We start from the raw sequence: 24,612 nt of genomic DNA on the forward strand, positions 1-24,612 counted from the left end.
TTCGGAATACTTGTAGAGATCCTCATTTCTCCTTTTCCTCCAAGTACCACCCGTCGTTTTCTGAGGTCCAAGATTATCACCGATCCTGTTTAACATTGTATTGGAGAAAGTCCTAAAAACCTGGGAAAACTCTCTGAAAGTAGAAGCCATACAAGGAATTCATCTTGGGCGCAAGGGACAAAACTTGGAAATTAAATGTCTGGCTTTTGCTGATGATCTTGCTCTCCTAGCTCAAAACAGAGAGGATGCCCAAAGGATGCTGGAGCTTCTTCATGACATTGCAAAGAAAACAGGTCTCAAAGTCTCCTACGAAAAGACGAAGTACATGGAGTACCGACATCAGAGAGAGAAAAGAAAAGCATGGAAGTGAAGTGTGGAAAGGTTAGAAGAGTAGAAAATTTAAGTATTTTGGAGAACTGATCCAACCCAACGGACTAGACAAGGAGGCAAACAAGGAAAGAGGTAGAAAATTGGAACTGGCCTACAGACTGACACAGAACAGGTACAATAAACAGGCGATATCCTACAGAGTCAAAATTAAACACTACAATGTTGTTGTAAAACCAGAGGGGCTGTACGTTTTTTTTTTTTTTTTTTTTTTTTAGAATTTTCCTTTCATTCTTCTCCATTTCTTTCAGTTCCCTTTTTTATTTAAGATAAGGCATTCTATATCATCCCTCATTAATAAAATATAAAATTATTTTCATAACACTTAAACCTTTTTCTTGATCCAAAACAGAAATAACATTTACAACAAAGCATCTCCTCGCAGAAAAATTTAGAGACATAGACAGGTTTTGGAGATTTCTTCCTCCCGTACGGAGGTTTAATCTGTGAAGTCAGTAAGCTGATACATATACATGTTTTGAAATTTTAAGGTTCAATAAAACTGAAGATCTATCAAAATTGATACCCACAGGACGGCATAAATTCCACCAATGTTTCAAAGATGAGGCAGTCCAGCTCCAGGAGAAAAAAATAAATTTGTAGGAAATGACTTGCATTGAATCCATGGAAGGATGCTAACACATGGCATCAGCAGAGAAATTACTTACAACTTCATGAAATGTTAGATATAGCAAATAAATAAGTTGTGGACGTCCACACCCAGCAAATTAGTCAAAACTTGAGGGCATAAAGATCTCATCCTTTACAGGCTATCCGGGCATGTTGAGATAGTTCGATGCTCTACAGACGAGCCAACGAACAACACCACTAGTCTCCAACATGGCTAACAATGCACTTTAAGCAGGCCAGGCAAGCAACGCGAAGCAGAAACTGGCTGGATAGCGAACGAGCCTCGGGAGAGAAAGACTCTCTCTACAGCTGGTCCAACACCGGACCGGAAAATAACAGAGATAGGAGCGGAATACATCGTATATAAACTTTGGAATATAACTCGGCGGACAGAGAGGATGCAATTCAACTTAGGAGCATAAGCCGCACAGGAAATAACATTAGAAGTAAGTGGGAATTAAATTTCTAAATGACACTGATTTCAAAGGCAAGATAGCCAGGCCAAAAATGTAGTGGGGAGAGGCTAAAAACATGTCCCCACTGGGACAAAATAGTGCACTTTAGAGATGAAATGAAATGGCGTATGGTTTTTAGTGCCCGGATGTGTCCGAGAACTTCAGCTCGCCAGGTGCAGGTCTTTTGATTTGACACCCGTAGGCGACCTGCATGTCATGAGGAGGATGAAATGATGATGAAGACAACACACACACCTAGTCCCCGTGCCAGGGGAATTAACCAATTATGGTTAAAATTCCTGATCCTGCCGGGAATCAAACCCGGGACCCCTGTGACCAAAGGCCAGCATGCTAACCATTTAGCCAAGGAGCCGGACACTTTAGAGATGAGGGGATTTAAAAAGGCTGGGCTGGAGGTTTAAATCACCCGCTGAGGAGCTGGTAGTCAATGTGAAGAAGTTTTGAAGGAATAAATGGTTGTGTTTAAGGATGGAAAAGTGTAGAAGAAACTAGAGGCACCAGGTTACTATAGAAATTAGCAATAAATGTTCACTTTTTAATTTTGGAGCTGCTTCAAAAGGGATGAAGGCTACAAATTCAATAGATTATTGAAAATATATATTTAAAAAATTGAATATAGATTTGAAAGAACTGTCTTTTTTGTAAATAGTACTAACTACTGAAGATGTTGAGTAATTGCTTGAAAACGGTGCAGATGATCCCAGCACATAATCTGTACTGGAACAAAATATATAACATAATACTTCTGTGATTTGTTTTATTATTAATAATTTTGTTATTAAAATCTGTTTTGTTTATAGGTATTGTTGTTGCTTTAAGTGTAATTTGTGTTCAGTCCCTCTAATTTGTGTGTGTTCAGGTTGATTGAATTCTTTGTCTATTGTGTGTGAAGTTTGAGTGGGTTTCTTGTATATCCTGTATGGCAAATTATAACGTTCATCTACCCATTTGTTTTTGGTTCCATTGTGAACGTGATTAACTGTGTGAAAAACATTTTCTTTTAGATTTTTTCTTTTAGAAATGGTTTTATTTCACACTGACACAGATAGGCCTTATGGCGGCGATGGAATAGGAATGCAGACATGCCAAGTCTCCCGATTTGAGCGGGAGACTCCTGATTTTTCATCGTTCCTCCCGATCTCCCGATCGCCGGGTCCGATCTCCCAATTTTCAGAGTATTATCCGTAATTTTCGTATTATTTTAAACTCCCGTGGATTTCCTCGTTCTATCGATATATGGCTGGTCGATATTAGTTCTAATAATGATACCAGATTGCACTACGGGGCACGGTGGCCAGTCATGTGCTGCTCTTTGGTCTATAATACAGTCATTCTCTTTGCAAGCGAGTCAAGCGAATAACATTCTCTTTGGATTAACCTAACCTCAGAAGTAGCACAGTATAGTCGTTCTACCAGGGGCAAGACCTGCAGAAGTGCTTGTGTTGTGTCTTAATATTGATTTGGCCAAAATGTCAAAAAAGAAATATGATGCAGTGTTAAAAAGTGCTTATAGGGAAGAGTTTCCGTGTTTGAGTGAATCCAGAAAGGGACCAACGTTCACGTTCTGTACTGTATGTAGGTGTGATTTTTCAGTTGCACATGGCAGGAAATGTGATACACTCAAGCATTTGCAAATGGAAAAACATAAGGAGAGTGTCCAGTGTGTAGAAAGAAACCAGAAACTGAACTTTTCATGTAAAAACCAAGATTTAAATCCTGTGACGAATGCCGAGGCGTTATTTACGTCATTTATAGTAGAACATAACCTGCCTGTAAATTGTTCCGATCATGCGGGACCTTTGTTTCACAAAATGTTTCCTGATTCGAAAATCGCTAAACGATATGGGTGTGCTAGAACGAAAACAGCGGCTATCATTACAGAAATGTGCATGGAAGAAAGGGCGAAAATTGTATCACATTTGCAGGTGAATGAATTTTCTGTTGCTACTGATTGTAGCAATAAAAGCGACTTGAAGATATATCCCATTGTTGTAACTTTTTTTAGGCCTGAACTCAATGAAATTCAGAGTTGTCTACTTTCTGTGCCCAATTTAGAAGGGGATGCTACTGGAGCTAATATTGCCAATTTTTTGCTCTCAACTTTTTGGGAATTCTGCATTCCATTAAAAAAACTGCCTAGCTCTTGGTGCTGATAATGCTCCAGTAATGGTAGGATTAAAGAATGGTGCGGCAGAATGCTTGAAGTGGGAAAATAGTAACAGGATCATTATAAGCTGCTCATGTCACCTAATTAATCTTGCTGCCGAGAAGGGTGCGGCGTGCTTGCCCGTAAATGTTGATGAAAGTATAATTGATATATTTTATTATCTGAAAAGGAGTGCAAAGAGGAAAGAAAAGTTCAGAGTATTTCAGACAATCCCTAGTAACGCAAAGCAAGAATTGGAAGTGTGTTGATGGTGGAGTTGATTATTGTTTTAAGTGAAAGTAGAACTCGAAAAACATCTTTTAACATTAATCAGAGGGGTAAAATGATGGGAACTTTGAACTTTGAATATGAAACTACTTATGACACTAAGAGCCATGCATTGTCACGTGAAGAACAACTTTTCATGTTCCTTTCATCAAATTTACATAAATCTTTTTGCCGTTTTCTCTCAAGTTTTATGGATATCTTTGAGAATCCAAACGTAGCTCTTCAGTCAAGTATGCCGCACATCCACTTATTGAGGTCAGTTTTGGAGGAATTATTGAAGAATGTGATGGCAAGGTTTGTGTAACCACACGTTATTAAAAGATCCTCCTCTCTCCTTGATGTAGATTATCATACTCCAGCAAATCAAAAAGATGATTGTAATCTGATGATAGGGAACTCTGCGTTTGTTTTAGTGAACACATTGAAGTCTGAGGAAAAGTGCATATTCTTTAAGTCTGTTAGAAAGTGTTTCTCTTCATTGTATGACTACATGGTACACAAATTTCCATTCAAAGATGAAGTTTTAATTAATGCAGAAGTTGCAAATATTTCTGTTATAAGTAAGGCAATCATTTTCTAGCCTTAGATTTTTCATTAAAAAGTGTCCGAACATTTTGACTAGTGAAACAGAACATTTGGATAAAGAAACTGATATTCTGCACTCCCAGTTCTGTAACTTTCAGCTCGAAGAAACAGACCTGGCAAAAGGAAGAATTGATGTTCAATGGGCATTGGTAGGTCAGATGAAATCAGCTGATAGTGTACTTAAATATGACAGACTCTCTAAGGTGATGCTTGCTTTTTATCAATTCCACAGCAATGCAGAATGTGAAAGGATTTTTAGCAGAGTCACAAAGACAAAAACACAGTTCAGATCCTTGCTGTATGAACAAACTTTGGAGAAACTTTTAACCTTGAAATCAGTTCAGCAAGGCAAGTGCTTTGAGCAAAAATTTAGTTCCGAGTTTCTGAAGAGGGCTAAATCAGCTACTGGTGTGTTGAACAACAATTAATCGTAAAGTGATCACCATGTTGAAGGATGAGAAGTCACATGTTCCTACAGTTCAGGTATGTCCAGTATTTAGTATTCACATGTAAATGATGAAATATATAAATATGGGCAAATAGAATTGTTAATGTATTGAATTATAATGAATTTGTACATGTTCTGCCATCAGTGATGTGTCATAATACTGCGAAATTTCTCCTGATTTTTCACTTTTGAAAGTTGGCATGTCTGGGAATGGCCTATGAATGGGAAGGTGCAGCCCCTGTTTTGCCTGGTGTGAAAATGGGAAACCACGGAAAACCATCTTCAGGGCTGCTGACAGTGGGGTTCGAATCCACTACCTCCCGGATGCAAGCCCACAGCTGCATGTCCCTAACCGCACGGCCGACACGCCTGGTGTGAAAAGTTTAGTATGTCTAGGAAGTGTGACATCACTGTGATACAGACATATTACATCATCGTCCTCTGCTCCTGCGTAAGATCCCTTTGTAATGTTGGTCGCTTAGAGTTTGTTTTCAGTATTTTTAGGAAAATATTTGCAATTATTCATGATAATGATGAACCTTGCCTTTGCTGGCAGGACCTAGTGTTTACAGTGCACTATGTCTTATGGTATGGGCTAGAGTAATTTTGTTACTTTCATTGATTTGTCTCTGTCTTATCCTTGGCTTTGACAATATGAAAGTGACTGAGGTAAGAGCGATGCTAGTAATGCCATTCCTTCTGCAGCCAGTCACTGCTATGTATGGTGTGAAAATGTTGCTCATAGGGTCGGTTGGTGCATACATTTCAGTGGGCTTGGCAGACTGATATGTAATAGGAACTTCTGACTCGGTGAGGAAAGCAGCGGGAAACTACCTCACTCCTCATTTCCCTAGTACGCCTCTTCAGTGATGCCTAGGCCATCTATGAAAGCTGATGGCGGAGCTGTTGAGGATCCAACCAGCCTTAAGGCGGAAGACTGGACATACACATACAGTGGTGAACCAGTGGCAAATCCTTCCTTTTAAGAATATATTTTGTTGTTGAACATAAAAGTGGTTTAGTTTAATCTTGACAAATAGTATACCTAATGTGATCACTCTGCTCTCTCAACATTGGAAGTGGTTTCTGTGCTGGAGTATGGTGCTGCAGTTGTAGCACATCAGCTGCAACAACATGTGTGCCAAATTATTGATGAAGGTAATATTGTGCGTGCGTAAAATCATGGTGATAATTTGAAGGCTTATCAAGGGAATTTGCTTGTTATAATATTTTCCAAAAGTCTGTGGTAGTATCTGTGCAATCAACTAGTTTTCTATTATTTCCAGAAAATGTTGTACTGTTTTGTTCTTAATTGTTAATCGGGTTACAAAAGGAAGCTTGATGGTGGACTATTTTTTACACCACCAAAAGAAAATAAAGTTTGCGAAGTGGGCGAGACTTATACCGCGGATAGATAAGCAATTACAAGTAATGAAAATCATTTTTGGTGCGTATTGAAAGTATCATATAATGTGTACAAGAAAATGTTTATTATTTATTATTTTATTATTTTGCTACCCATATAAGCAATTGTCGGCAGAAAGCAGATATATGTGACTTGCACTTTTTCATAAATTTAATTATAAAGCCGGACTGTTTCATTGTGAATGGTGAAAACTTTGAACATCCTTGTTATTCAAGACTATTTATGTATTAAAGATTGGAGAAGTGCTCTGCTGGAGTTGAACCCCTTCCCGTATCCTTTGATATAAAACTGCTTGTCATGTGGTTGGGTATTTTGTTAGGCAATCCTCAAAATTTATCAAGTGTACATCCTGTGTCCTTTCTCTCCATCATGCAAGCGAAAGTCAGTTTTCACTTCTTACGGAAATTAAAGATTACGAATCTGGCAGTGGCACTAGGTTTGTAACACGTCCTGCCAACCCTTGTGATTTACCCTGAAACTTTCCGTTTTTAACTCGTCTTCCGATTTTACGATTTATTTTTACTTCTTCCTATCTTTGACCAATGTAATTTCCAGTATGGTCAGTACTCTTCCCTAGAATACATTCTTATGTGCTTGTGTAATTTACGCAATCTGATTTTCAGTCGTGTATATTTGATGCTTTATTTGGCGAGTGTATCGTGTTTAACGCTCACTGTAGCAGCATGTGTGCTTTACTGCTGGGAATTCGGGACAAAAGAATAGGTTTGTTATTGTGTGGTCATGCGCAGTTAACATTGTTTCCATATGTAGTTTTGTTGGAGTTTTAGGCCACATGATTTTTCTTGCAGTCCTGTGCTTTTCCCCCTGTCGAAGTCGTATGTTAATGTATGAGACATATTGATCTGTTTTGTATGTGGTAGTTTTGCATATTTCAGTGCATTTGTGTTCATTCTTAATTCGTAATTTTAACAAGTTGAATGTATTTCAGGGAGTTGTGTCGGTTACAGTTTTTGGTATTTTCTGTTCACATTATGGCCACAAAATATAACTAATGTTATCTCCAAGTGTTCAGAGATACCTATGAAATAGAAGTTCCGTTCATTTTACAGTCTGATAAAGGAAACCATTATGCATTTTGTTCCATGTTACATTTTCTGGTAGCGAGCTCGATAGCTGCAGTCGCTTAAGTGCTGCCAGTATGCAGTATTCGGGAGATAATGGGTTCGAATAGCAAAAAAAAAAGGCCAATAGTATGCTTACTTTGTCAGTGACAATCCACGTGGAGTACTTCAAAAGCATGCCAGTCCTGGAGCTGGCTTGCTTGTTTGGTCTCCATTGTTGCACAGTTCTGTCAAGTCTTGCTGCTCACTCTAACCATCAGTTATTATTCCAATTGTTCTCCAACTTACAGTGTTCGGTGGAGAGTTGACAGTGCTGTCTCAATCTGGGGAAATCCTGGCACTCCATGGACAAGGAATTTTACTCTCTGGCTAGCTAGTCTTCAAAGTACGCTGGTTGTTAACGAGGAAATCGCGAGAATTATAGATCTTTTTCTTCCTCACATTATTATTATTATTATTATTATTATTATTATTATTATTATTATAATCAAATTATGTAATAATGGTTAAGTATAATAAAGATCCTTACTTTGATACTAATATAGATAATATTTAATTTAATCTATATGGTTTTTCAAACACCCAAATAATCAGTTGTAGATATTTGGTAGTATTACTGTCCACTTGCTTCTTGGTTACTGTATGTAGTTTCCCAACAATTTTACACAGCAGCTGCAAAATGTTTTCCAGAAATTATGCATTGTTCATAGTATTTGGTAGTATTTCTGTCCACTTGCTTCTTGATTACTGTATGTAGTTTCTCAACAATTTTACACAGTAGCTGTTGTAAACAGTTTTGTCTTAAGACGTAAAACGTGAATAAGTTGAACTTCTGTTGTGATCAGGAAAGTATTTTAGGACCATTGGAGAGACTGACAGGTAGCTAGCTACATTGTAAACATACCTAATGCTGTGCAGATTGGTATATGGGCTCGCAAAACATTTTTATTGAGAGTTTCATTTTGTTGAATTGATGGTAGAATAGGTTATTGGTTCAAGGTACTTACAGGGTAAGGATATGGCTGTAATATTTCACCTTTGACATTCATAGTTTATGGATCATTTACTGAAAGGAGTAAAATGGCAGGGAGGGATTCAGTTTGGTGGAAATGTAGTAAGCAGTTTGGCCTGTGCTAATGACTTGGTCCTAATGGGAGACTGCGCTGAAAGCCTTGGGACTTAAAAAATATGTGCAATGAGAATAAAATGAAAATTAGTCTTTCCAAGACTAAAGTGATATCGGTAGGGATAAAATATAAGAGAATCGAATCTCAGATTGGGAATACAAATCTGGAACAGGTGTATCAGGTAGGGTGAGTATTCTCCCCAGATGGTAGTATAATAAATAAGATTGAATCAAGGATGCAGCAAAGCTAAAGCAGTGAACTCGCAGTTGTGATCAACATTCTCCTGGAGGAAACTTTACACTTTGCTGTACGGTAGGGAAAACTCTGTGGACTAAGGATATCTTATTCATAAGTTAGAAGTAACAGGCATGAAAGTAGCAAGAATAATTGCTGGTACAAACAGGTGGGAACAATGGCAAGAGGGTAAGCAGAATGATGAGCTACAGGCTAAGTTAGGAATGTACTATGTGGATGAAGTTGTACACACAAACCGGTTTTGGCAGTGGGGTAACTTTCGGCGAGTGGAGGAGGATGGGTTACCTAGGAGAATAATGGACTCTGTTTTTGATGGTAAGAGAAGTAGAGGGAGATGGAGATGACAATGATTAGACTCAGTTTTTATTGATTTAAAGATGAAAGGTATAGAAATAAAATAAGACCACAGATCTAGTTACAAGTAGAGGATTATGGAGGTGTTTTAGTAAATTCACAGAATCTCCCAGACTGATTGCTGATGGGCAATGTAATGAATATGAATGTATGATGATTCACTCTGTCATTGTGACATCAGGCAATGAACACCCCTACACTTACCTACCTGAACTGGTCCATGAATGCAAGCACATGATGCAAAATCACTCCCTTTTGACATGGAGTTTTATAAGGAGGGCAGCTTGGTGTGTTTGTTATTCATTCTAGGTCTGTCCAGAGATGACAAAGGCAGCTGCATGTGTCAGAGAAATTGGATGACAAAGAGGTTTCTAACAATTCATTTCAAACTTCATTGCAGGTACAGTTCTTTGTCGGTGGCTTGGGCAAAATGCCCGTTTTCCCAGCTGCTCATACATTATTCGTAGGACCGAGCAAGTGGCGCATGATTTGGGTCATGTAGCTGTGAGCGTGCATTTGAGAGATAGTGGGTTCAATCCCTGCTGTTAGCCCTGAAGATGGTTTTCTGAGGTTTTCGAATTTTATGCCAGGCAAATGTTGGGGCTGTACCTTAATTAAGGCAACAGTCGCTTCCTTCCCACTCTTAGCCCTTTCCTATCCCATTGTCACCATGAAGCCCATCTGTGTTGGTGTGATGTACACAAAATTGTAAAAAGTAAAAAGTTAGTACGCTATCAGATCCACTTAGCGGTAAATTGAGGCATTCTGCATTGATCACATTCTCCAAGTTGATAGGAATTATGAGATAACCTCAGATGAGACTTCGTTCATCTGGACTTTGGGAGCCCAACACAACCAGAGGTATGTCACCCGGAGTTCACATAGTCTCCTCTTCTTGGTGGGGTTAGATGTTATCTGGTCTGAATGTGTCATTGGATGTAGTCGCCTCACACCAGACCAATATTTGCAGACTTCTGAATATTATGGATCTGAGTGTGGCTATGTGTTATCCAGAAGAAGTAATACCGATCCAACATGATCACTCGCCCATCCATACCAACAGTAGAATACAGGCATTGTTTTCTAAGAACCGTTGATCTGTCCTTTTAATTCCCTTGAGCTCCAAGCTTGATCCCAATGTTAGACTTGAATTGGAGAAAGTTTTATTTTAGTTGGTATTATGCTAATAAATGACTTTATTGCAAGTTTAAGAAAATTGTATATATATCTTTAAAATAATAATCTTGTTATTTTGTCTACAGGTGGCTTCCTAAGTGATGCAGGATGGTTTGCCGAAAGCGAGAGAATCCTTCTTGCTTGTCAAGAAATTTTCAAGTGGGCTAGGAAAGAAGGACGGATCTGGCTTCAGATCTTGGAATGCTGCCAAAAGTGAGTGTAATTGAAATATGCATGATTGTTGTTGTTTGAGTCATCAGTCCTTAGACTGGTTTGATGCAGCTCTCCATGTTGCCTTATCCTGTGCTAACCTTTTCATTTCTACATAACTATTGCATCCTAAGTCTGCTCTAATCTGCTTGTCATATTCATACCTTGGTCTACACCTACTGTTCTTGCCGACTACACTTTCTTCAGAAACCAACTGAACAAGTCCTGGGTGTCTTAAGATGTGTCCTATCATTCTATCTCTTCTTCTCATCAAATTTAGCCAAATCCATCTCCTCTCACCAATTCGATTCAGTATGTCTTCATTCGTGATTCAATCTATCCATCTCACCTTCAACATTCTTCTGTAACACCACACTTCAAAAACTTCTAGTCTCTTTCTTTCTGAGTTAGTTATCATCCATCTTTCACTTCCATACAATGCCACGCTCCAGATGCAAGTCTTCAGAAACATCGTTCTAATTTGTAGTAAGCAAATTTTTTTTCTAAGAAAGCTCTTCCGTGCTTGTGCTAGTCTGCATTTTATGTCCTCCTTACTTCTGCCATCTTTAGTTATTTTACTACCCAAGTAACAATATTCATCTACTTCCTTTAAGACTTCATTTCCTAACCTAATATTTAGTGCATCGTCTATCTTCGTTCGACTACACTCCATTACTTTTCTTTTAGACCTATTTATTTTCATCTTGTACTCCATACCCAAGACTTCGTCCATACCATTCAGCAGTTCGAGATCTTCTGCAGTCTCAGATAAAATAACAATATCATCGGCAAATCTCAAGGTTTGATTTCCTCTCCTCGGATTGTGATTCACTTTCCAAATTCCTCTTTGATTTCCTTTACTGCCTGTTCTATGTAAACATTGAAAAGGAGGGGGGACAAACTGCAGCCTTGCCTCACTCCTTTCTGGATTGCTGCTTTTCAAAGCCCTCAATTCTTATCACTGCAGACTGATTTTTATACAGATTGTAGATACAGTAAAACCTCGTTAATTTGATGTCGTTGGGACTCAAAAATCGGACTTCGAATTACGTGATTTCGAATTAACCGCCAATTCGCAATTCAGAAGTACCAACCCTCGCTGCGTTAAAAAATATTCTAAGGCCCGTTACTGCACGCAGTTAACCTTGATTCACAGTTTATACCTTTCAAATGCCATGAAAAAAGATTATTTCCAAAATGTATGCAAGAAGGTGCATTTACAGCATTCAAATAATGCACTTGGATATCTCGCTGGCAAACATAACCTCACGCAACAAAAGAAAGAAAAAAAGCAGGATTCAAAGACGAGAAATCTATGCTGGCTCCCATGTGCAAGTACTTTATTCATTGAATTACTATACTGTAAGCATTTTAGATGCCTTGTATTTACACAGAAAGTGCCCGATGTCCTTAAAATCGAACTTTCCGATGACTATCCTTGTACGATTTCCCGCCATGGCACTTCTCTTGTACTTCAGAAATGTAAACACTTGCCGCGTCACAAAGTATTCTAAGACTTATTAATACATGCAATCACCTCGATTCACGGTTTAAACCTTTCAAATGCCATGGGAAAAACTATTTTCAACATGTATCCAACAAGGTGCATTTACAATGTTCAAATAATGCACTTGGGTAAATAACTTACAAACATAATCTCACGCAACGGAAGAAAAATATCACACAATTCAAAGACGGGGATAAATTATGCTGGTTCCCCTGTGCAAATGCATTATTTTTTGGATTTCTGTACTGTTTGCATTTTTAGATGCTATGTACTGGCATGGAAAGTTCCCGACGCCCATAACATTGTGGCTTATCGATCTTTCCTATGACGAGGGGATAAAGTTTCTCGCTTCCATGTGCATTGCAACGCACCACAATGACCCCCATCCCTCACACTTGTACAATTCTCCGGCTGGCACTTTCTCCTTTAAAACCATATGATCGTTTGGGCTCGCATTAAAATAAAGTAATGCAGTTTCATCGGCAATGACAATATTGTTCGGTGCTTACGAATTTATTATATGAGCCAGTTTTTTTAAAATTATTACTATTTTCGTCAACTGTCGGCATCGCCAGTGTTCGCGGATTCTGTTTTCCCGCACACTGCCCGTTGCGTGATATTACGGCGTTCCTTAAAAGTTTGAAAACAAAAGAATTCCGATTTCATTCAACTTAGTAATCATGAAGCGCACTGTAGATCCACTGAAGTGAGTGTAAATGCGGAAAACTACGGTACCACTCCACGTTCCGGAACACGCGTTCTATTATGACGCTGATAAATTTCGAGTTGAAATTACTCTGTAACATACTACTGTTTTAAAATGTAACGGCAGTTTTGAATTAAAAGTCTAAATTTCGGTAATGGGGCCGACATTGTACTTCGAATTACGAATTATCCGTATTTCGAATTAAACAATTTAAATAACATGCAAAACTGTATCTTATGTTTCCGGAAACGAGACCTTCTTCGAATTAGGCGGGATTTTGAATTATCGAGGCTCTTCTGTAATTCTTCGTTCTCGGTAACTGACTCCATTCATCTTCAGAATCTTAAACAGCTTGGTCCAATCAACATTATCAATTATTTTTTCCCCCCTAGATCTACGAATGCCATGTTCATGGGCTTGTGCATCTTAATTCAGGGTGGCCACCGGTATGGAAAACCGGGGAAACCGGGAAATGTCAGGGAATTCGAAAAATGACTGGAAAACCGGGAAATGTCAGGGAATTCCGAAAAAATCTGGAAATTCGTTCTGCCATATAAAATTGACATACCGTATTTATCCTTTAATAGAAGCACATTTTTCAGTTTTTATAACATTAATCTAGGGCATGTCTTTTATGCCAGGAATAAATTGTAAAGAAAACTGAACAAACATTTAAAAAATCAAGTGTGATCTCGAACGTGAAGTAACCAATAGCATCAGTAGCTGTATGGATAGGCTATAGCAAGCAGTAGCGACTATGATAGATCGATTGATCGATCGAATTTTCAATGTTATGATCTGCTTACTATTGAATATGCTGTGTTGTTGGGGAATGGCGAGCATGTTGAATTAGGCCTATATTGCGTTCTCAGTTTTTCTAATCGCTTAAATACATGGCTTCCACAACAAAATATGCATATAGACAAAATTACACAACCCAACGGATGACTGTTTGTTTAGTGTGTAATGACGTGTGCCATAGTCACTACCTCGTAAAGTATAAAAGCAAGACAACAAACACTGACTGAATGCAGGAAAGTGCGAAATTCACTTAAACTTAATACTCATTGAGTGTTCATGATTATTATTATTATGATGAAATGCGCTGATGTAGGTAACACCGTGGGCCGCGCCATGTTGAGTTTCTAACCTAACTTTCGTGAGAGGGGTTCGGTAGTTTTCAGGCACGTCTAGTAGCTTGTAATATCACGCGTAATTTTATGAATAGAGAACAAGATTTAAAATAAAGTGACATCACACTGTAAGATGAAGGTTGTTTGTTGGTTAGGAGATTTTGAGTTTGTGAAGTATATTTGTATGTATTCGTTCTTGATCCAGTCAATCCCAAACCACCATTCATATCGATTTATATCGGTTGAGCGCAATCTTGAAACCTGTCTGCCAACTGTATTGCCTACATCACCACGTGGTTAAGTTACCTAACTCGGCGTGTGTGGTATATAGGTTTAATAGTGTTCAATGTAGTTGTAATTTTATTTACATCCGTGTGTTGGTTACCATATAGTTCATCTGTGTACCATACCTCTGTATAGTTCGTGCAAGACAAGCGGCAAGAATGTGACTCGGCAAAAATTGACACCGTGGTATCGATCAGCCATAACCTCCTTCTTATGCCGGTCATTAGCCGCGAATAATTTATTTTTACACTTTATAATAATGTACCTATTCTTGTTTTAGTGTATGATATTGGTAGGAAGTTTTGTGAATTTGTTTTCACTTGTATTTTTGTGTGATTTTCATAGTAGGGTATTACATTTTACGAGTGCATCAACTGCTATTGAAGCAATAGAGTGCTGGCGGCATAGGTAAGGCAGTGCTCACTTGTTTTGCGAACTGTCAGTTTACAAGAAAGTCGTGCGGAGTATAGGACTATTTAATTTTTTTCTTTTTACAATATACTTACTTTTCTCAGCTAACAATGTCTTCATCAAAGCTAAGGAAAACTTTGTTTAATGAAAGGTGGCTGCTTGATGATACTTTCAGAACGTGGTTGAAACCCATGCCTCAGGACAAATTTTCAGCATATTGCATAATATGTAAAACATCATTTTCTCTTAGCAACATGGGGAGGCAGGCATTAAAAAGTCACATGGTAGGAAAGAAGCATGCCAGTAGTGTCAACTTCAGCCAGTTCTCATCATCCCTTTCAAGTTATTTTAAAAAAGAACATTTGAATAGTGAAGTAAAAAATGACTTAAACTCAGTAGATAATACCCTGGCCGCAAACACAAATTGTCCTCTGCCTGCCACAGCTACCACAACGAACTCTATCACATATGACTCCACTGCTGCTGTTTCTCCTGCTTCTTCTTCTTCTTCCATTAAAGAAGGTTCACCAGAGACGAGATGTCTACAGAATTATCTTTCAAGAGAGCAAGTAACCAAAGCTGAGATTATATGGTGCATGCATACGGTCATGCAACACCATTCTTTACGTTCTAGTGAAGCTAGTGTACGTTTGTTCACAGTAATGTTTCCAGACTCTGAAATAGCTTCGAAAGTTCAACTGCACAGAACAAAAATTGCATATACAATCACTCATGGTTTGGCCCCCTATTTTCATAAGCAAGTTCTTGAGATGTGTCATAAGTGCACACATTTTACCGTTGGTTTTGACGAGTCACTGAATAAAGTTTCTCAGATGGGCCAAATGGATCTTGTAGTTCGTAGTTTCAATCCTGATACCAATGAAGTACGCACTTCTTATTTTGATTCCGTGTTTCTTGGTCACTCTACCTCCTCAGATTTGTTAAACGGTTTTGTGCGAGCACTGCAGGGACTCAATCTAAAAAAACTCTTACAAATTTCAATGGATGGTCCAAATGTTAATAAAAAGTTCCTTCAGGATATTGGTAATTTATTAAGTGATGATCCAGATGCTCCTATTTCTGTGAACATTGGATCTTGTGGCTTGCATACTGTGCACAATTCATATAAAATAGCAGTAAAAGAAACCCAGTGGAATATTGCCGAGTTTCTTCGTGCTCTTCACTTCTTGTTTTGCTACGTTCCTGCAAGACGTGCTGATTATACACATTATTCAGGTTCAAACGTATTTCCTTTGAAATATTGTGCTATAAGATGGCTTGAAAATTCGAAAGTCATTGAACGTGCTATAGATATTCTACCTAATGTTGACAAATATGTGGAAGGAACAAACACAGACAAGAAAATCCCAAACTGTAACAGCTTCAAAATAGTATCAACTTCAGTTAAAGATCAGCTACTTAAGGCCAAGTTGTCATTTTTATTATCTCTTGTTGGAGATTTGGAACCATTCCTAAAACAGTTTCAGACAGATCTTCCATTTGCACCACTCCTGTATGAATCTCTCATTGCAACAATAAAAAATGTCATGACAAGGTTTGTTAAGTCTGAGTCACTGCAGTCTTCAGGAAATGTCCTCAAAATTAATTTAGACAGTAAAGAAAATCTTCTGCCTGCATCTAAAATTGACATAGGTTATGCTGCTAGAGCAGCACTTCGTGGCACTCCTGGATTAAACGATAGAGATATATTAGTGTTTCGCACAGATTGTCTAAGAGGAATGGTAGCTTTGTGCAAGAAGATACTGGAACGGTCACCACTGGCATATAAACTGACTAAAGGAATTTCTTGTTTTGATCCAAGTGTAGCCAAGCAACCTCTAAGCAGCAAACGGCTAAGGGTAGCTTTAAATGTCTTTGTTGAAAACAAATGGATCTCGGGTAATGAAGCTGATCATATACAAAGGGAGTTCACTTCTGTGTGTGAGAATGATACTTTCAAAGAAGTAATGAATTCTTTGTCTTCTAAAAACGAGAGATTAGATCACTTTTGGCTCCGTACTGTCTTGCCAACAGTAAATTTGAACACCGAAAAGTTAGCTTCATTTCTCAAGATGATACTAATATTGTTTCATGGAAATGCTTCACTTGAACGTGGTTTTTCTCTGAATAAAGAAATTATTGTAGAGAACATGCTACAAGAATCCCTTGTAGCACAAAGAAGAGTATATGATGCTATCTCAAACCTTGGTGGAATTGAAAAGGTCTCCATTAATAAGAACATGCTCCATGCTGCAAGGAATGCTCATGCCCTGTATATTCAAAATCTAAAGGAGAAACGTGAACCATTGGAAGCAGAAGATTCTTTGCAAAAAAATAAGAGAAAGGCCACTTTGTTGCTGAAAGAATTAGAAGAAAAGAAGCGGAGGGTGATGGCAGAAGCTCGACAGTCGTTGCTCGCTATAGATGAAGAAATTTCTTCACTGAAACAGTAATGGTAATAACTTTTTAAAATCTTAAACTGAATTAAATTGGACTAAATTAAACTTGCAAGTTTTGAAATTTAATATGTACATTAATTACTCATTTATTTTTTGCATGTTAAGGTTTTAAAATGTATTTTAATACTACGGCCATACCTGGAAACCTATCATAATTTAATTTTTTTGTCATTGTGTGTCAGGGAAAAAATTGTTTTTATGTCTGGAAAACAGGGAAATGTCAGGGAATTTCAAAATCTGGATTTGGTGGACACCCTGTAATTTCACCCACTAAGATCAGACTTAAAGTCAGGATTGCTTCACGTGTTCCTACATTTCTTCTGAAGCCAAATTGATCTTCTCCCAACTCAGCTTCAACTTGTCTTTCCATTCTTCTGTAAATAATACGTGTTAAAATTTTGCAGGCATGAGATACTAAATTAATGATGCGGTACCTTTCACACTTGTCAGCACCAGTTTTCTTGGGAATAGATATAACAACATTCTGCGGAAAATTCGATGGCACTTCTCCTGTCTCATACATATTACACACTAAATGGAATAACCTTGCCATGCTGGTTTCTCCTAAGGCAGTCAGTAATTCACAGAGAATGTCATCAATTCCAGGTCTCTAACAGCTCTGTCAATCTCTGACTTCAAAATTCAATCTCCCATTTCATCAGCATCAACAGCCTCTTCTTGTTCCAGAACCAAATCATCTACATCTTTACCTTGATACAACTGTTGGATATGTTCCTGTCATCTTTCTGCTTTGTCTTCTTCCCCTAGAAGTGGCTTTCCATCTGAGCTCTTAATATTCATACACCTAGTTTTCCTTTCTCCAAAGGTTTCCTTGATTTTCCTGTATGCAGCATCTACCTTTCCTAGGACCATACACCATTCCTCCTTAGCTACCTTGCACTTTCTATCCACTTCATTCTTTAATTGCCTCCTCGTCTCATCCACGTATACAGCCGTCGTTTGTGGTGTTTGAACTAAGTATTGTCAAGGACTAAATTATGATCAGTGCAGAATTCAACCAGCCAACTTCCTCTTTTGTTCCTTTGACCCAGTCCAAATTCTCCAACTGTATTACCTTCTCCTACATGGCCTACCACTGCATTCCAGTCTCCCATCACAATTAGATTCTCGTCACATTTTACATATTGTATTAAATCTTCTATATCTTCATATATTCTGTAATGTATATCAGAAACAATAGTTGTTAATCATTAAAACCCTTTTATTATAAAAAGAAATAACAATAACCAAACCTTGTCTGGATAAAAGCTTTTGTAATGCATTATGTCCTCCCCTGCGAACCATGTGACCTTGCCACGGTGGGGAGGCTTGCGGGTCCTAATGAAGCAGATAGCTAAGCTACAGATGTAACCATATCGGATGGGTATCTCTTGAGAGACCAGACTAACGAATGGTTCATCGAGAGGGGTGTAGCAGACTTTCGGAAGTTGCAAGGGCGGCAGTCTGGATGATTGATATGGCCTTGTAATAATACTCAACATGGCTTAGCTGTGTTGATACTGCTACACGGCTGAAAGCAGTAGGAAACTACAGCCGTAACTAACTCCCGAGGACATGCAGCTCTCTCTGTATGATTGTTGTACTGATAATGGCTTCCTCCCGGGTAAAATATTCTGGAGTTAAACTAGTCTCCCATTTGGATCCCCAGGTGGGGACTACACGAGAGTCATCAGGAAGATGGATACTGACATTCTGCTAGTTGGAGCGTGGAACGTTAGAAGTTTGAATCGTTGTGGTAGTTTAGAGAATCTAAAAAGGGAGATGGACAGACTAAAGTTAGTTGTAGTTGGTGTAAGTGAAGTACATTGGCAGGAAGGAGGAGGGTTTTTGGTCGGGCGACTACAGAATTATCAACACAAAATCAAACAGGGGAAATGCAGGATTTGGTTTAATAATGAATAAGAAAATAGGGCAACGGGTAAGCTACTACAACCAGCATAGTGAAAGAATAATTGTCGTCAAGATAGACATCAAACCAATGCCCACCACAATAGTGCAGGTCTATATGCCTACTAGTTCAGCAGATGAGGAAATTGAAAGAATATATGAAGAGAGAGAAGATTTAATACAGTAAAAGGTGACGATAATCTAATTTTGAAGGGAGACCGGATTGCAGTGGTAGGCCAAGGAAGATAAAGTAATACAGTTGGAGAATTCGGATTGGGACAAAGGAACGAAAGAGGAAGTCGGCTGGTTGGATTCTGCACTGATCATAATTTAGTCTTTGCCAATACTTAGTTCAAACACCACAAACGACAGCTGTATACGTGGATGAGACCAGGAGACACTGGAAGGTATCAGATAGACTTCATTAAGATTAGGCAGAGATTCAGAAACCAGGTGTTGGATTGCAAAACTTTCCCAGGAGCAGACGTGGACTCTGACCACAACTTGTTGGTCATGAAATGCCATCTGAAGTTGAAGAAATTGAAGATAGAAAGGATTGCAAGGAGATGGGATCTAGAAAAATTGAAAAAACAAAAATAAAAAGAGTGTGAGGGATTGTTTCAAGGAACATGTTGCACAAGGACTAAATGAAAAGGCTGAAGGAAACACAATAGAGGAAGAGTGGATAGTCATGAAAAATGAAGACAGTAGTTCTGCTGTAGAAATGTTAGGAAGGAAGAAAAGATCAACTAAGAATCAGTGGATAACTCGGGAGATACTAGACCTGATTGATGAAAGAGGAAAATACAAGAATGCTATAAATGAAGGGGGCAGTAAAGCACACAGGCCATTAAAGAATGAAGTGGATAGAAAGTGCAAGGTAGCTAAGGAGGAATAGTGTATGGTCCTAGGAAAGGTAGATGCTGCATACAGGAAAATCAAGGAAACCTTTGGAGAAAGGAAAACTAGGTGTATGAATATTAAGAGCTCAGATGGAAAGCCACTTCTAGGGAAAGAAGACAAAGCAGAAAGATGGCAGGAACATATCCAACAGTTGTATCAAGGTAAAGATGTAGATTTGGTTCTGGAACAAGAGGCTGTTGATGCTGATGAAATGGGAGATTGAATTTTGAAGTCAGAGATTGACAGAGCTGTTAGAGACCTAAATAGGAACAGGACACCTGGAATTGATGACATTCTCTCTGAATTACTGACTGCCTTAGGAGAAACCAGCATGGCAAGTTTATTCCATTTAGTGTGTAATATATATGAGACAGGAGAAGTGCCATCCAATATTCCGCAGAATGTTGTTATACCTATTCCCAAGAAAACTGGTGCTGACGAGTGTGAAAAGTACCGCATCATTAATTTAGTATCTCATGCCTGCAAAATTTTAACACGTATTATTTACAGAAGAATTGAAAGACAAGTTGAAGCTGTGTTGGGAGAAGATCAATTTGGCTTCAGAAGAAATGTAGGAACACGTAAAGCAATCCTGACTTTAAGTCTGATCTTAGTGGGTGAAATTAAGATGCACAAGCCCACGAACATGGCGTTCGTAGATCTAGGGGGGGGGAATTGATAATGTTGATTGGACCAAGCTGTTGAAGATTCTGAAGATGAATGGGGTCAGTTACCGAGAACGAAGAATTATCTACAATCTGTATAAAAATCAGTCTGCAGTGATAAGAATTGAGGGCTTTGAAAAGGAAGCAGCAATCCAGAAAGGAGTGATTCAAGGCTGCAGTTTGTCCCCCCTCCTTTTCATTGTTTACATAGAACAGGCAGTAAAGGAAATCAAAGAGCAATTTGATAAGGGAATCACAATCCCGGGAGAGGAAATGAAAACCTTGAGATTTGCCGATGCTATTGTTATTTTATCTGAGACTGCAGAAGATCTCGAAGCTGCTGAATGGTATGGATGAAGTCTTGGGTAATGAGTACAAGATGAAAATAAATAAGTCCATAACAAAAGTAATGGAGTGCAGTCCAACGAAGACAGGTGACGCAGGAAATTTTAGATTAGGAAATTAAGTCTTAAAGGAAGTAGATGAATATTGTTACTTGGGTAGTAAAATAACTAAAGATGGCAGAAGTAAGGAGGACATAAAATGCAGACTAGCACAAGCACGGAAGAGCCTTCTTAAGAAAAGAAATTTGCTCACTTCAAACATTGATATAGGAATTAGAAAGATGTTTCTGAAGACTTGCATCTGGAGCGTGGCATTGTATGGAAGTGAAATCTGGGCAATTACTGAGAAAGAAAGACAATAGAAGCCTTTGAAATGTGGTGTAACAGAAAAATGCTGGAGGTGAGATGGTCAGATCGAATCACGAATGAAGAGATATTGAATCGAATTGGTGAGAAGAGATGGAATGATAGGACACATCTTAAGACACACAGGACTTGTTCAGTTTGTTTTTGAAGTAAGAGTAGGCAGTAAGAACAGTAGGGGTGAACCGAGGTATGAATATGACAAGCAGATTAGAGCAGATGTAGATAATTACGTAGAAATGAAAAGGTTAGCACAGAATAGGGTGGCATGGGGAGAGTTGTCCAACCAGTCTATGGACTGATAACTCAAACAACAACAGTGCATTATGTATTGAACAAGAGCAAGTAATGATTCATTGACCAGGCTGTTACTTAATGATTGAGGAACAGTGTGTACTCTTATTAGCTTAGGAAAGGATAGCTCTGTGACCTCATTCATCACTTGTCTCATTTTCCATTTTCATCTTCCTCACAGTCTACCTGATGGGAACATTTGTGGAATGGAAAGAAGTAATATGAATATTGTTGCCATAGAAACGTGTATGCAGCCTTCAAAGTTGTTCCCTTTCCTACATAAATTCCTGTATAGAATATAATTATTTTACCTTCTCATTGTGGACATCACTATGCGTAAGACGGCTGTAGCAAGCTGAAGAATAATCATCTGCTATGTCTCCTGTAACGTCCATACACTAATGACTGCTATGATGCATGGTTAATTTTATTCTTCCCATAGGGGATGTACTCGGTTATTGAAATCTCTACTGGCTACTCGCTAAGGTAGACGTGGTTTGAATCCCAGCCAAGGCATGATAGATTTTTGAAATGGAAAAGTTACTTCCTGATGGAGTATATTCCATGTAAAACAGAAAATCACAATATCAAAAATTGTGTAAAACTGCAAGGTTGCTTTTTTATTACCAGATAAATTATATATGCCTGTGTGCTGAATGTTGTTTTTGGGAAGAATTCTGTTAAAGGTTCTGTGTATTGTTTTTAAGCTGATAGTGTAACTAACATATATCTTTGTTGTTGGGTTTGGGAGTGTAAAGTGTTTCTTTTCTTCTTTTGTGTAGGAGGAGGAGGCTTGCAATGAGAGTGTGGTTGTAATTGCTTGCAGCTGTTAGGTACCTTACAGTGTGAGGATGAGTCTTTGTAACAGGAATTGGCATATTTAGTACTTGTGTTTGTTGATTTGAAATGTTTTGGATCATAGAATCTGTCATTGTGGGCTTTCTGTATATGATTAATTTATTTTTCTGGCTGTTTTCTTTTGTAATAACAGAGTCGAGGAAGTTAATTGATCTTTTGGATTTAAATTCTGTTGTGTATTGTAGATTTTTGTATAGTCTGTTCATATAACTACTCAGAAAATAGGGGTACAGGACAGCATTCGCAAGGGGAAACAGAACCCTTTGCCCAGTAATACTGGATTTAAATATATTGAGAGCTGACTAACATGCTCACAGAAAAAATATAACCATATACAGTAGAAGTCAGTTATAACGAGAATTCATAACTGCGGAAAATTTACTCGCTATAGCAAATTATCGTTATATCCAATTTTCGCAAAATTATGGTTTAAAGCTCTCACACATCGAAATCGGTATGCAGCGGAAATCCGTTTGTTCAACACCTTATTTTCACGTATTTTCATACTATGGTTTACTCGTTAGTTATTTTTTAAAATTCCGAGATGTGAAGGCTTATGTTAAATTTCATTTTGAAAATGTTTAGTATTACCTCTCCAGTGGCTTCTGTGGGAATCTGTTCAGTTTTCTTATTCAAACGGCATCACGTAACTTAACCTCATATGAACTGTGAAAACATATTTCAAGCGCCATTGGAGTAATGATAAACTTTTTGCTATAAATTTACACGGGAATAGCCTTTCCGCAGTTTAACCTTATGCGAGAAAATACAGTGAAACCTCGTTAATGCGTAAAACGATTTTTCGCTTAGCCCCTCGTAAATTTGAAGTCCCGATTCATGTCGTATTAAATCTATATAAAAATATGTTGCTTATCGCGTCACAAATATTCAGTATTACTGTTTAAATTGATTGCATTTTTCCTAACTCTGAAAATGTTCTTTGTCATCCCTTGCAAAAGGAACGTAATTTCCAGTGCAGGTTAGAGCCTTTACCACAGGAGGCAGGTCTGGGAATGTTGTGCCAAAAAAAAGGGAAATGGCCTTGAATTCCTACACTTTACAGGGTAAATTACACCTTCAAGAAGCGAGCCGTTAGCCTTAGGAAAGCTCAGTTTTGCTTTCTGGTTTTCATTGGTATTGCTGAATAACCCAGTAAGCCCTTGTATTTCGTATTCTATTCAGAAGTTAGAAATTTATTCTGTGTGGAGTGATACAGTGAAGGGTAGCGGATATTTGTTGCGTGATAGCATATGTACGGAATAGGAAGGTAATCGTGTGAAGTTGACTAGCGTGGTGCTTATTTGTCTTGTGGTATGGTTACTGAAAAAGTCGTGAAATCGCTGACTAATGAAGACGAAATTAAAATCCGGTAAGAGGACAGGCATCTACATCTTTCAAGGGTTGTGTGTATGTTGAAACTTGCACCTTAGAGTTTTGACTCTTGTCGATCGAAGTGTTGTTGCATTAAAGTTGATGGTCAAAGTCATTCTCTGGCACATGGCTGAGTTTAGCCTCTAAATGATACATGGCCAGAAAAAATGTTTAATAACCCATTGGTTCGAAATATGAGTCTTCAGCTGAAATTTGTTTTAGAAAAAGAGTGTGATCTGCAATAATGTGCTGATGCTTTTATGAGCACCATTGGAAGCATTTTTATATCTGTTGTCTGGTGTTTTTCATGAGAAAACAAACATGAAAACCTTTTCCTCTGGGATTATTAAATATCAGAGGTTTTCGTGTTTGTTTTCTCGTCTATTTTCATGTCTTTTAACACTCGTCTCACATTTATAGAAGCGATAGATAAGCCTATATCGTTCACAGTATCTATACATACACGACGCAAAATGCACACGTCGGGAAGGAAAAAGCACATATTAAGTGTTTACATATAACTGTTGGACACTTTTTATTTGTGAATTCAACAGTACGTTTTCTCCCTTAACACATTCTCTTTTCTCTGCAGAAACATCCCAGTGAGGTTTTACTGAATGAACTAACCTCTCAAATCAATCATCCACTCTGCGCCGTATTTTGAGGTGGTTCACATTCTTACTTAATTTCATTACATAGCATTAAAATTACGTGATCGTTTATTTCAGCCTTTATTTCTAACGAGTTAATTACTGCTGTCGCCACATTATTTACGCATTTATTACTGAAACGTGTTCCCGTTCATTTCGAATGAT

General features: G+C 38.2%; 1 protein-coding gene across 3 annotated transcripts in view; it reads left to right on the forward strand.

The window, feature by feature from the left end:
* The window catches only part of Pat1 (Protein interacting with APP tail-1), a 249,915-nt gene that overhangs the window by 89,334 nt on the left and 135,969 nt on the right, over window positions 1-24,612 (forward strand). For all 3 annotated transcript variants that reach the window (XM_067139744.2, XM_067139745.2, XM_067139746.2), the window contains one exon: window positions 10,467-10,593. In XM_067139744.2, the coding sequence (XP_066995845.1) occupies window positions 10,467-10,593 (127 nt within the window). The remainder of the gene's footprint in view (window positions 1-10,466; window positions 10,594-24,612) is intronic.

The sequence above is a fragment of the Anabrus simplex genome, chromosome 2, assembly GCF_040414725.1.
Source record: "Anabrus simplex isolate iqAnaSimp1 chromosome 2, ASM4041472v1, whole genome shotgun sequence".
Lineage (NCBI taxonomy): Eukaryota > Metazoa > Arthropoda > Insecta > Orthoptera > Tettigoniidae > Anabrus > Anabrus simplex.